Below are 12,665 nucleotides of genomic sequence, written 5' to 3'. Positions count from 1 at the left end.
TTTTCTTAACTTTGTAAATTGTTGTTGCTTTTCCGCAACATTTCTCATAAAAAACGGCCCCACGCTCAATAAAGTGGTTGGATTCATTCTTAATAATTAGAATTTCAAAACTATCAGGCCTAGGATCTTTAGGCCCGAACGACCTTACGATGGTATGCATTTTGATTCTAATAATAGAGAGGGTATAGAAGGGTTAATGTCGGCCGCTGTGGTGTAGTGGTAAGCAGTGCGTGCTTCCACTCCGCAGCACCTGGGTTCGAACCCTGGTCAAAGCAACATCGCAAAAATTATAGAAAAAAGGTTTTTTCTTAACAGCGGTCTTCCCTCGGGAGGCAATGGCAAACCTCCGAGTGTATTTCTGCCATGACAAACAGCTTCTCACAAAAATACAATCGCCGTTCGGAGTCGGCGTAAAACTGTAGGTCCCTCCGCTTTGTGTGACAACATCAAGGCGCACGCCACAAATCGGAGGAGAAGCTCGGCCAAACACTAACATATGTGTAAGCGCCAATCTATTATTATTATTATAGAAAGGATAATAAAATACAGGAAAATACATTCATAATTATTAAAGTTTCAAAATTGCTTTAAATTTAACTAGAAATGAACAAATTGCAAAACATCGGAAACCATCGATATATCGATGTTTCTCTGGCGATGTATTTTAGCCTCGATGTTCTTTTCTCCGTTGCATCGAAACATCGATTTATCGGTGTTACTGCTCAAAATTTGCATTCCTATTAACAGCTGATTAACGCAGAAGGGCAGATTCATTGAGGCAATGAACATCGAACAATGTTGCCTTTAGAGTGAAAAGGGGAAGTCCTTGGTGAATAATGCCAAACGCTTTTAATTTAGTAACAGTTTGAAATTGAAGTAATTTTCTGCACATAAGCATCAAAATACGCGTTTGACGATATATGCATTATTCTTTATACCCTAGAAGTATAGTTTAACCGTAAAAGAAGATTTTTTTGTGCTATTGAAAAATAGTGGTTTTTTTTTCTCCATAATTAATGACATGTAATGAAATTCTATTTGTCTTTTCATATTGGATCAGTTTTAAATCTGAGGCGAGTAAAGTAAATTAAAAATTAATGAAGTCAGTTCTTTATACATAGTTCTTTTAGAGCATTTTTTTACGCTTATTGGACCCCAAAACGCATTTTCATGTATCAAAATTTTTACTACGCGAAAAATTTAAGTATCTCGCGAAATGAGCGAAAAAATAAAGTATCTTCCAAAAATATGCACAAACACGTATCACTTTTGAAGTATATGGAACAAAACGGCAACACTGCTCACCAGCCTGAAGTCGCTCGGACTATTTTTCCGGGCGAGTTTGTGAAAACTGTCAAACTAACAGACGAAGAGGAAGAATTTTAGTCGTTAAAATTTTAACCAATAAATATGTGCACATTTACCGCTCAATTCTGTGTTTTCTTGATAAATTTTTTGTACGATTTCCACATGAGTGGAACTGATTTAATTGTCACATATGAAAAATATGAATTTAAAAGCAAAAAAGCCAAGGTACATTGAACAGGTAGTATCAGTAGAGCAGCTGATTTGATTTATTTTCAAATTATTTGGTCTCGAAAATGTCAAATATTTTTAATTTTTTCTCACGAAAATTATAAGTTGTTAAAATCCATTTGCTTGTGAAACCTTTTTCCATACAAAACAAGCGATTGAATAGCAGCTTTTGGAACGTTCGCCCAACTCGGCAGCACGACCGCTGATTACTGGGCCTTGCAAAGGATGGATCAATGCTTCGAGAAGCAAACAAATTTACTAGGAAAGAAAGTTGCATCAATTTTTATTTTTTCCAATTTCAATTTTTTATTTTTTATAATTTTTTGTATTTCACATGGCACGCTTTGATTTAGAAGAAAAAATTCAGAACAGTTGTTGACATTTTCGATACCAGAAGCAATAACAAAATACACGCAAATGTTGTTTTTGCTCTACTGATACTACATGTTTAATGTGCCTTGAAAAAAGCTTTTGACTGCCGTAGCCGAGTAGGTAAAGATGTCGACTATAATTCCGTGTGTCTCAGGTTCAAAGCTCCGGTTAAATACAACGACTACTTTATCGATCACATGTTATATGCATTATGTCGAAAACGTCAATAATGATGTTTAACCGGCAAGAAGTGATAACCAGATATTGGCTTTGTTTCTTTTCTTTTCAAGCAGATAGTAAAAATTTTACTAGCAGAAATTAGCAGGAGAGCCAAAAAAATAAGAGCGTAAGAACGAGAGAGAGCTGCTAGTTTCTGCTAGTTTTTTGGGTTAAGAAACGCTTTCCAGCAGAAATTAGTGATAAGTTGTGATGATTATCTGTTAAGAAGTAAAGCTATTAGGTTTGTTCGTCGAGCAAAAAATTTGTACGAATTTGTACGAATTATCACGATTTTTGCCCAAATCGCGTTCGTGCAGACCAAAAAATTATCCAACACTCAAAAATTGTGAGAGCAAAGTGACAGTTCTCTTGGAGAGAAGTTGCAAATTCTTGCTGGAAAAAATTTTGCCAGCAAGAATTTGCAAACACGAAAAACATGTGGTTGTGGCGCATGGTTGCATTTTTGTCTACAATAATTTGAATAAATTAGTTCGTTAAATTTAAAAATTTATAAACACGAGCGATTTTTTTATGAAAAAAGGAAGTAAATAATTGTTGATATAATTAATTTAGTTAATTCCAATGATTTGAACTTAATTCGGCTGAAAAAAATGGTATTCGCAATCGGAATGCAATTGCAACCAGAGTCGATTTAAGAAACCCGACAGCTAGTACGATGAAGAAATTGAAATGTATGTTAAAGAAAGTCAGAACAACAAGAAATATACATGTATATCCTGTTTTTGGCCATCCGAAAGAATTTTAAAAATTCTATAAAAATTTTTTATGTTTGAAATGCAACCGTGGACGCCAGCTGGCAGGGAAACTTGCAAATTCCTGCAAATTTGCGTTCGTGCAGAAATTTGCAAGTTTCTCAACATGAGAGAGAATTTGAGAGAATTTTTTCTTACTCTCTGATATTTTGAGTGTTGGATAATTCTTGCTGGATTTTCGACGAACAAACCTATTGAACAACCGGACAATAGCTGTGTTTCTTTGATCGATAATTTTTTGAAGTGATGCCAGATTGTGGGTAAGGGGTTTGAGGAATTTTTATTTGCTTAATAGTTTGCTCATGTATTCAAAGTATTTAACACAGTTATCAATCCATAATTGACCAAAATTCAAGAATTGTCGACACTCTTTCGAAATTAATCGTTCTGAAGTTGTGATGTGGAGTAAAGTTATGTATGTTAATATAAAAATTATAAGGGTAATTTTGAAATTTTTCTTAGTTTAACCAATTCAAGCGCTGAGTAAGAAAGAATCTTTCCAATTGTATCTGGGTTTTTAATGTAAAAACCAGAACAAATTATCTGATGAAATGTTAAGTAGTACATGTATGTATATAAAATAACGGTAAGAATTCTTTAAGGCCTTTGGTGTGTAATATACCGACCTTTGCATTTCGTATTTGTATTTTTGCGTTGGGTGGAGCGGTTTCTGACGCCTAGCGTTAGCGCCGAAGTGCCATACCTAAACAAAAGCATCAACGCTACGTCAAATGCAGAAGTAACACCAACAATAAGCATAGGTTTGTTTGTGTGTAACACGAAAATGACAGTTTCGCCGTTTCCTGCAGCCAACTTCAATACCTAACGCTCTGTCAAAATTGGATTTTCCAACCGCTCAGCGTTGACGCCGCGTTGTTTCGGTATGCTTCATACAAATTGTATGGACAGGAGAATTTTTTGACAGCCAGACAACGCTAACGTGTTTGTTTAGGTATGGCAGTAAGGTAACTAAGTATATGAATGTTGCTTTTTTTACTACTGAAAAATATGTTTTGAATTTTTTGGGAAATTTGTGGGGTAAATTTTTAATATGTGGGTAATTGAAGGATTTTTTCCCGATTTCCGTGGGTAATTTAGCAGAGAATATCTGGCAACACTGGTTTAGGGCAGTTTATGCAATTTTGTGAGAGTATTCCGTACTTACGCTCATTTACCCGAAACAAGCCCGAAAATTAAAAAAAAAACTTTTGTTTCCTTTTGTTTTACTTAGGGTTTACACCGGACAATATTGTCAAGACAATTATGTCAAAATGATGTGTTTGTTGTAGTATGTAATTCGCCGTGTTTACAACACATCATTTTGACATAATTGTCTTGACAATATTGTCCGGTGTAAACCCTAAGTAAAGTACTGAACTTTTTAGCAACATCGAATAAAGTTAAAACAAACTTTGGCAGAAATGTTAGTTATAGGTCATAGTTCCGAGTACGTTTGGCGGTGCATCTATAAATGCACAAAATAGTAAAAAGGTTAATTCCTAAGTTCATGTTATAATTTTAAAAGCTTGCCAGTCAAAGAAAAAAATTGTTGAATGTTTAGTATTTATAAGTACTATATGTAAGTATTACGTACATACATATCGCACACCTAGATTTAAAGTGAGCTAACTCAAAATTCAGATTGGGAAATATAATTGCTAGTGGATCGTACAGATGCGACGCAATTAATACAAAAACAGGTATCAGGGATCAGTCCCGGGATTTAGATATTTATTATTTTTCAACGACTCAACATGAAAAAATTGCATCAATATGGTTTGAGAAGCTCTCCTACCATATAATAAATAATAAGTAAATGGGTTTGAAACGTACTTTTAATTTAAAGTGAAAATTATTTCATAAGTAACAAAACAAAAGACAGTCATTAAATTTATATGCATTTAGTGTGCTCATATCTGATAAAGCAATTTAAGGTATGTCGAAAAAAGCTCGATGCAAAAAAAAATTAAATAAAAAAATTTATTTTCTGGTTGAAAGAAGTTCATAATACTGGTGTCAGAAATAAAATAAGTGTCTTAATTCGGCCAGTTTTGTCTATTTTCCTTTTGTTTATCCAAAATTTAAATTTTTTATAAAATACTCCCTCATATTACGCATAATTAACTGCACGTCATGATTTTTTTTTTTAAATACTTTATCGAGCCCTTACCGCCATAATAACGTAGGCGACATTTTTTTAAACGAAAATTAAAAAAAAATTTCACATAAAATAATATAATATAAACGTAGTATATATATAACCTTGAAGAAAAAAATACTTTCATACATTGAAGGTAATTTCTTTGGATTGATTTATGTAAAAAAAAATGGTCAACATTTTTTGAGTTGGTCGCACTTGGATCTACATGGGTGAGCGATATGTACATATGTACATATCGGTGCCCATCAGTTAAAGTAGCTTAAGTGACTTTAGATGATTTTACTTTGAATTAAAAAGTATTCAGTTTCCTTTGAAAAATTTGATATTTTTATGACGTTTCTATTAAGATAGCTAGTCAATCTTTAAAATATTATGGCCTATCTCGATTTAGGTTACTTAATTTGACGAGCACAAATATGTACGTATATTGTTTCGTTGAATAAATTGAAATCTACCGCGTTTTACTCGAATATACCGCATTTTTTCTCAATTCCACCGCAAAAAAAAAAACTAAGTTCGCACACTGCTGACAAGTGAAGATTTTCAATGTGAACAAAAAATTTGTTTTTCTTTTTTTTTATTATAAACAATGAGGTTCGCATTCATGGCTTATGTTTTTTTTTTTACATTTTACCGTTAAATATGTAGGCATGATTTTGTTCAATTTATTTGTCTAAAAATTGTCTATATCCTTCTGAGTAAGACCAACAGCCATATTCCCACGCTGATGGCAAAACGCATCCCATGACTCTTGTCTTAAGTACCTACCGTATTTGTCATATACTCAGTGTTGTCATAATACAAGGATCATGTAATGTGTTTTGTTACTGGGTGGGAATAGAACTTTATGATATTGATGAATAGGTTACTGAGATACACTGGTCTCATATTAAGGGGCGCCTATTTCCATCCATATCCGGCCATAGAGTGGTATTGTCTAGAAATTTGTATCGAGAATCAGATCAGCTCAATAAAAACTTTCCAAATAACAGCACTCTGTAAGGGCGAAAAGTAGGTAAAAATCTGTTCAAATATACAAATCGTGTAATCTCTGCTTTAGAGCCCCAACAACAACAAAAACAAATGGTTGTTATAAAATTCGTTCACAGATCGCAAATACAAATGAAATTAATTAATTTTAACTATTTGAAAACGAATTTTACTGAACCCTGTATATAAGTGACGAATCAGCACTTTGTTTTAAAGTTTTTTATCTTCAAATTAGAAAAATCTCTCTCGCGGAGCTGGAAGTACGTAAATGAGAATTTAGGGAAGTGGCTCAGTCAGACAAAAGACAGACTGGTAGATCTGTATGTGAAGACATGGCTGATGACCTCCCTAAGTTAAGCTAGAGGTCATTCTATTAATAAAGAATACAACTAGTGAAAGCAAAGCATGTGTTACCGAAAATTGACTTTCTATTTCACGAGCGGAAATGAGCGTCGACATCACTCATATGTATATGTATGGAAGTAACCTCATTGGGAATTTTTTTAGAATGGCTTCACTTGAGAAGGCCTACCTATATTACCTTGTGGATTTTTTTGTTGAGTCGAATCAAAAGACTTAAGAAACAAACCAGAATGGAAAATTATCAAATTTTTTATGGTATCCTAGTAGTGATGATACACATTTGTAATATAATTGGTATGTCAAGTGACTGTGATACACAATAAATGCAAATTCCAAATGTTTAAAGTTGATTTCAAAAACTAAAATCTCCAAAAATATTTAAACTTTTTACGGAGATGTAGCAGAGGGGAACGAGTACATACGCACCTAAAACTTAAGCTAGTATTTTTAATGAACCCCCTTGGTTTAATCACTGAAAGTCTACTTTTGGTAGCTTGCTTCAAGCTTTAGACTATAACGGCTCTGACATTCAGCAGTAAGTTACACTTTATTCTTTATGAAAAAATATTGTAATTTTCTTTAGCAGTGCTCACAGCACCCCAATTTTAACTTTCAGGCACCATATCGCACGAGTTTGCACAGTCCCACAAGTTGGCCTGTCCCATAGGCATTTTTGCGCTTAAATGAATTAATGCGACAACACTGAATATTCAAACAATTTCTTATCAGCGCCTGCACTCTTATTAAACAGTACAATCATTCAACCCAAACCAACCACACAGCTTCAATTGCTTCTGCACGTATTGATAATTGCAGCTGAAATGGGGAATCATCATCTCGTCTTTATACTATGGTAATTTCTAGTCGGCTATTTGTGGATGCACTTCTTTTAATTTATATATACATACATATGTATACGAGTAAATAATACATATATGTATGTACATACATATTTTTGTATACCTACATTCCAGTCTGATACTTTCTTGCATATCTTTTGCCGACGTGGAGTGCGTAAATGAATGGATCAGAAACCAAATTCAGCCATCAACAAGCAACAAGCAATTTCCTAAGAATTTTTCCTTTGGGGTGGCGACAGCCGCCTATCAAATCGAGGGTGCATGGAACGAAGACAGTAAGGCGCCCTCCATTTGGGATATATACACTCACACGCATCCAGAACGAATAGCCGATCATTCAAACGGAGATAACGCCGCTGAATCTTATCATCGCTTCGAACAGGATTTGGTTGCACTCAAAGAACTTAAGGTGCAAAAAAATGCGTCGAATTAAATGAAAGCTCTCACGCTAAATAAGTCTTATGTTTAAGGTCAATTTCTATCGGTTTTCTATATCATGGTGTAGAGTGCTTCCCTACGCAGATACTTCGGTGAAAAATCAAAAGGCAATTGACTACTACAACATGGTTATCGACAAGTTATTGGAGAACCACATCGAGCCGATGGTGACAATGTTCCACTATGATACGCCCGAAGAGCTGTCAAAATTCGGTGGCTTTACCAATGATATTGTCATTAAGTACTTCCGCTCCTATGCAGATTTTCTGTTTGAAACTTTTGGTGATCGCGTCAAGAAGTGGATTACATTCAATGAACCCTTTGACTACTGTGTACCAGGCTATGGCAATGCGAATTACCCACCAATGATCCATGCACCGGGAGTGGCAGACTACTTATGTATGGACAATACTTTGCGGGCTCACGCATCTGCTTATCGCCTTTACAGAGCCAAATATTTCCACTCGCAACGAGGCAAAGTGGGCATTACCATTAGCAGCCGGTTTTATTATACCCCAANCCAAGCCATGAACAAAGGTGTACGGCTCATTAAAATCGGACTTAAAATGGCGACGTAATGTCAAAAAAAGGAAATAGCCCATCGGGGGGGCGTGGCAAAAAAAAAAATTTTTTTTTGGGATCGCCTTCAAAATATCTATAATCCTAGGGGTGGACTGGAAAAACTTTTTTTTTTGTATGGGGACCGATCCGCACTAATGTACGATGTACATTGAATAGACATACGTAAAAATGTTTGTGCGTATATGTTCACCATTATTAATAGGCGGCATACACAGTGCGTCTGACTCGTGAGTCGGTTTGAATGTGTTTGCAAAAATAAATATCTGTTAGTTACACCGCCATGACTCCTGGAATGTCTCTGAATGATTCAACTGTGTGTAGTCGAAGGCGAGTCAACACGTACATAAATGACTCGCGAGTCAGACGCACCGTGTATGCCGCCTATAATCTACTTTTGTGCATGTATATTTATTATGCACATCTGCATACGGCAGCGGTCAAAATAATAACATCAAAATTCAAAATGATATTGTTTCAGATAAAATATAGTTCGATCTACATATAACAGAAACCAGAGAAAAAAAAATCCGAAAATTGCACAAAGCTCACAGAAATGAATGAAACTTCAAAAAATTTGCATCAAAATTTCCAACTTTTTATTTAGAATTTGTAGAAATTTTTCTAGTATTCAGTTTTGTTGCCGTTCAAATTTAGTAAAGTTAAAGTGCAAGTTTTAAGTCACTAAAAATTACTGCTGATTTTTTAGAATTTTTTGTCGAGGATGTTGCGCATTTTCTTTGTTATAAAAATAGATTTTGTTCATACTTTACATTGAAGAAAATGCTGAACACCCTTGACAAAAAAATTCCATAAAAGCAACGGTAATTTTAAGTGGCTTGAAACTTGCACTTTTTTTATAATAAAATTGAATGTTCTATAAAACTGCATACTCGAAAATTTTCTAAACATCGGCCCGTAGTCATAGTCAAAATAAAGTCGACTTTAAAGTTAGTTGCAGCTTTTTNAACTAACTTTAAAGTCGACTTTATTTTGACTATGACTACGGGCCATTCTGTATAAAGGATTTGACATTTTGATGACAATTTTTTGATGTTAGATTCGTTTTTGTGAACTTTGTGCAATTTTTGAAATTTTGATTTCTGTGGTTTCTGGTATAAATCTAACTATATTTGAAATTAAAATTATTTAAAATAAATAAACAGGAGTTGCACACAATATCATTTTGAAAGGAATTGAAAATGTAATTGATTTTTTTCGAATTCCATTCCTCAAAGTAATTTAAAAAGTAATCGAAAAATGTATAAAAAAAATTTTACTGTTGATTGATTGTTGTTAAATTTCTTGGTTGCTAACTGCCTAGAATAAATAACTTATACTAAGTAGTATTACTAATTGGAATTTTAAAAAAAGCTGCATAGCTTAAACTGTCAGTTACCCTAGTTAAATTTTCCAGATCCTACCGCGAACGCGCTTCGCGGCAGATGAGACCCGTAAATGTCAAAACAGGCATAACCCGCCCGAATTCTTTCATGCTCGCCTTTCAGTGAAGAACAGTCCGGACTGTTGCTGCCTTGGGCGCTGCTGTTCTCTTGAACTAATCCCTGCGTATCTATAAAAATGCACATTTTGCATTCGTGAATGAACTTTCAGTTTCTCGATTACTTTTACAATTCCTTGAGTAATTGAAAAAACTAAAGTACTCTTGCAATTCCAGGTAATGGAACTGAAAAAAAAATCAATTACATTTTCAATTCCTTTCAAAGGAATTGGAAAAAATTACATTACTAGCACGTAATTTATTCCAATTACAATATGAAATTCCTTAAAATTGGGAGTAATTTAATTCCTAAAGGAATCATTACGACCCAGCTCTGCATACACTAGGCTGCCTCACAATCAATACAAAGAAAAGCGATTCTCCTTCTCCAGCGAATTTTATAACTCCAACCTTTCCTTAAAACTGCATGCAAACGTCGCGTTTATCACAACTCTAATTTATGTATATCGCAAAATGTTTCCCGAGAAAATAGTCTAAATAATGGGAACATGTAAATGTAAAAGTTTTTTTCAAAAATTCTGCCATCAGTTCTTTGGTATTTACTTTTCATTCTCACAGTATCAGCGATTTTTTTAATTAAACCACTCAAGCCCCAAAAACTTCAGACATTTCTTTGTTTTGCCGAAAAATCCTAGGATGTTTCAACAAAAAAAAAACAATGCGAAACTGAAAATCAGCCCAAAGATTTTAAAGTTATCAAACACTTTAAAAAATGCATTTAAAAGAAGCCAAAACTAAAAACTATCATTAGTTTGAACTAAAAAACCTTTTCCGTTTTACCTCGAAATTTGGTTAATATACGGCCGAGTTGATAAAATTTCCACGAAAACTATACTGAAAAGCTTAAAAATGTCGTTATTTTGAAGAGGTGAACAGTTTTTTTTTTTATTTTGATGCTGATCTTTTATTGAAACACTCGTCTATAGGGTTATTTGATGTTAGAAGTGTTCCAGCTAAAAAATAAAAATAAAATAATGCGAGTTTCAGAAGGATTTTCAATGTGCTTCAGCTTACGATTAGTGCCGAATTGAAACAAAATATTTTATTGGGAGCTAAAATTCCATATTTTATTATCTGCTTGGAAAAGCGGCAAATTTTCGTCATGCGGCACCCTAGTGTAGACCCTAGATTTATTTTATATTTTGCAGACACATTTACGGGCTGTCCTGAATGCAATCAACGATGGGTGCAACGTTACACACTACTCCCATTGGAGTTTAATCGATAATTTCGAGTGGAATAAGGGATTTACGTAAGTAAATGCTTAATTTTAGTTTTTCCCTCTTTCAACACTTTCGCGCTTTGCGATTGCGTGCTAGCGACACCTTAAATCAACAATAAACGTTCATTTTCGTTGCAGTGAAAAGTTTGGTCTCTATTACCTGAACATGACAAGTGAGAATAAAGAACGTGTTGCCAAAAATTCGGCGCATTACTACAGGAGTGTCATTGAAAGTCGGGAAATATCATCAGGCGACAATTACGTGTGAAAAGCTGGTGCTACATGAATATTTATTTATACAAAAGCAATATTTAAATTACATATGTAGATATGTTTGTACATATATGCAAGCACTAGGATACGATTATTGAAAACTAAGTGGCGCTTTGTTATTTGATTATAAATAAATATGTACCTTTTTGCATACATGTGTTTGTATGTATGTATGTACATACACATATTCGTTGACGAAAGTAGTCAAATTTAGTCGTTAGTAAAGTCAAATCTAATTTAGTGGGGCGTATTTGAAGTAAACTGCAAGGCGATAAAGTGAAAAAATATGTTCTTTAATACAGATGGATATGTATGTAAGTATGTACGTATATCTACATGGCTACATATCTAAATGTTAAATAAAGTTTCTGACTGAATTTGAAATTGTGCTTAACTTTTATTTAGTATGTAAATATACAAACTCGCATGTAAGCTGTTCAGCAAAAGGAACTGTTTCCTAATAAACGATTTGTGGTGAGATTTCAGTAGTTAAATGAGTCGAGTTTGCCTTTTGTACATAATATTTAACCCTTGTACATATTAGCTGCGTTCGATAACAAAATTAGCCAACAATCAAAATCAATAGAGTAAGCGAAAATTCTCTCCCAAAGAGATGAAAAAGCAAAAAAGTTAACGAACAGGAAATTAGCCATTACTTGCAAAAACCGGAAGAAGAAGACACACCAGCTGACTTTGTTTATGTTTTATTTGTAAACAAACTGAAATTCATGTTGCCTCCATAGAGAAAAAAGGAAAGTGAACGTTCAATGTTCGCCAGGAACATTTCTAGAAGTAAAAACTAGTTGGCGCTATCATAAAGTCACATAGCAGGCAGCCAAAAAGCATATAAATACCAAAACTCGGAAAATGCAATTTTGTTTGTTTACAAAAATTGCAACCAAATGTTTTGTGATCATATGTTTTCGTGTTGGATAATTTTTGCTGACAAAAATTTTGCCAGTACAAAATGAACGTTTCTCTTGTATCAAAATGAACGCTTGCTCTCTCAATTTTTTGTGTGTTGGATAATTTTTTGTCGTTATCGAACGCCATCCAGTAAAAATTTGGAAAACTATTACAAATTTTTGACTTGTCGCACGCACCTATTCTGTTGTTCTGAGTTGTGTCTTGCCACTTTGCACAAGGCCAATCCCCTAAAAAGTAAACGCTGGTAGTCTATCTCTGTTTGAAGCAGCCAAAAAAGGAGGTGTTTTGATATGAGACACCATTGGCTTAGCCAACACCGACTAGCAAAGAAACTCAAAAACTCTAAAGATTCAAGAAACCACAGAAAAGTTAGCGAACCGAAAGTGCCTTCTTGTCCTTGTCTAGCTCACCCATTTCATAATGTTGTCTT

At 34.2% G+C, this 12,665-nt stretch overlaps 1 protein-coding gene across 1 annotated transcript; it reads left to right on the top strand.

Moving 5' to 3' along the window:
* Positions 1–7,150: 7,150 nt before the first annotated feature.
* LOC108372950 (beta-glucosidase 10-like) lies at positions 7,151–11,521 on the top strand. Its single transcript, XM_017628777.1, has 5 exons — positions 7,151–7,267; positions 7,389–7,683; positions 7,745–8,281; positions 10,962–11,065; positions 11,174–11,521. Exons 1-5 carry the CDS (start codon positions 7,236–7,238, stop codon positions 11,301–11,303), a joined length of 1,098 nt encoding a protein of 365 aa, XP_017484266.1. The 5' UTR covers positions 7,151–7,235; the 3' UTR covers positions 11,304–11,521.
* Positions 11,522–12,665: the final 1,144 nt, after the last annotated feature.

This window comes from Rhagoletis zephyria, unplaced genomic scaffold (genome assembly GCF_001687245.7).
Source record: "Rhagoletis zephyria isolate East Lansing unplaced genomic scaffold, Rhagoletis_zephyria_1.1 Rzeph_scaffold_06196, whole genome shotgun sequence".
In the NCBI taxonomy this organism is placed as follows: Eukaryota; Metazoa; Arthropoda; class Insecta; order Diptera; family Tephritidae; genus Rhagoletis; species Rhagoletis zephyria.
The sequence above is the reverse complement of the archived record's forward strand: the minus strand, read 5'-3'. Positions and strand labels throughout refer to the sequence as shown.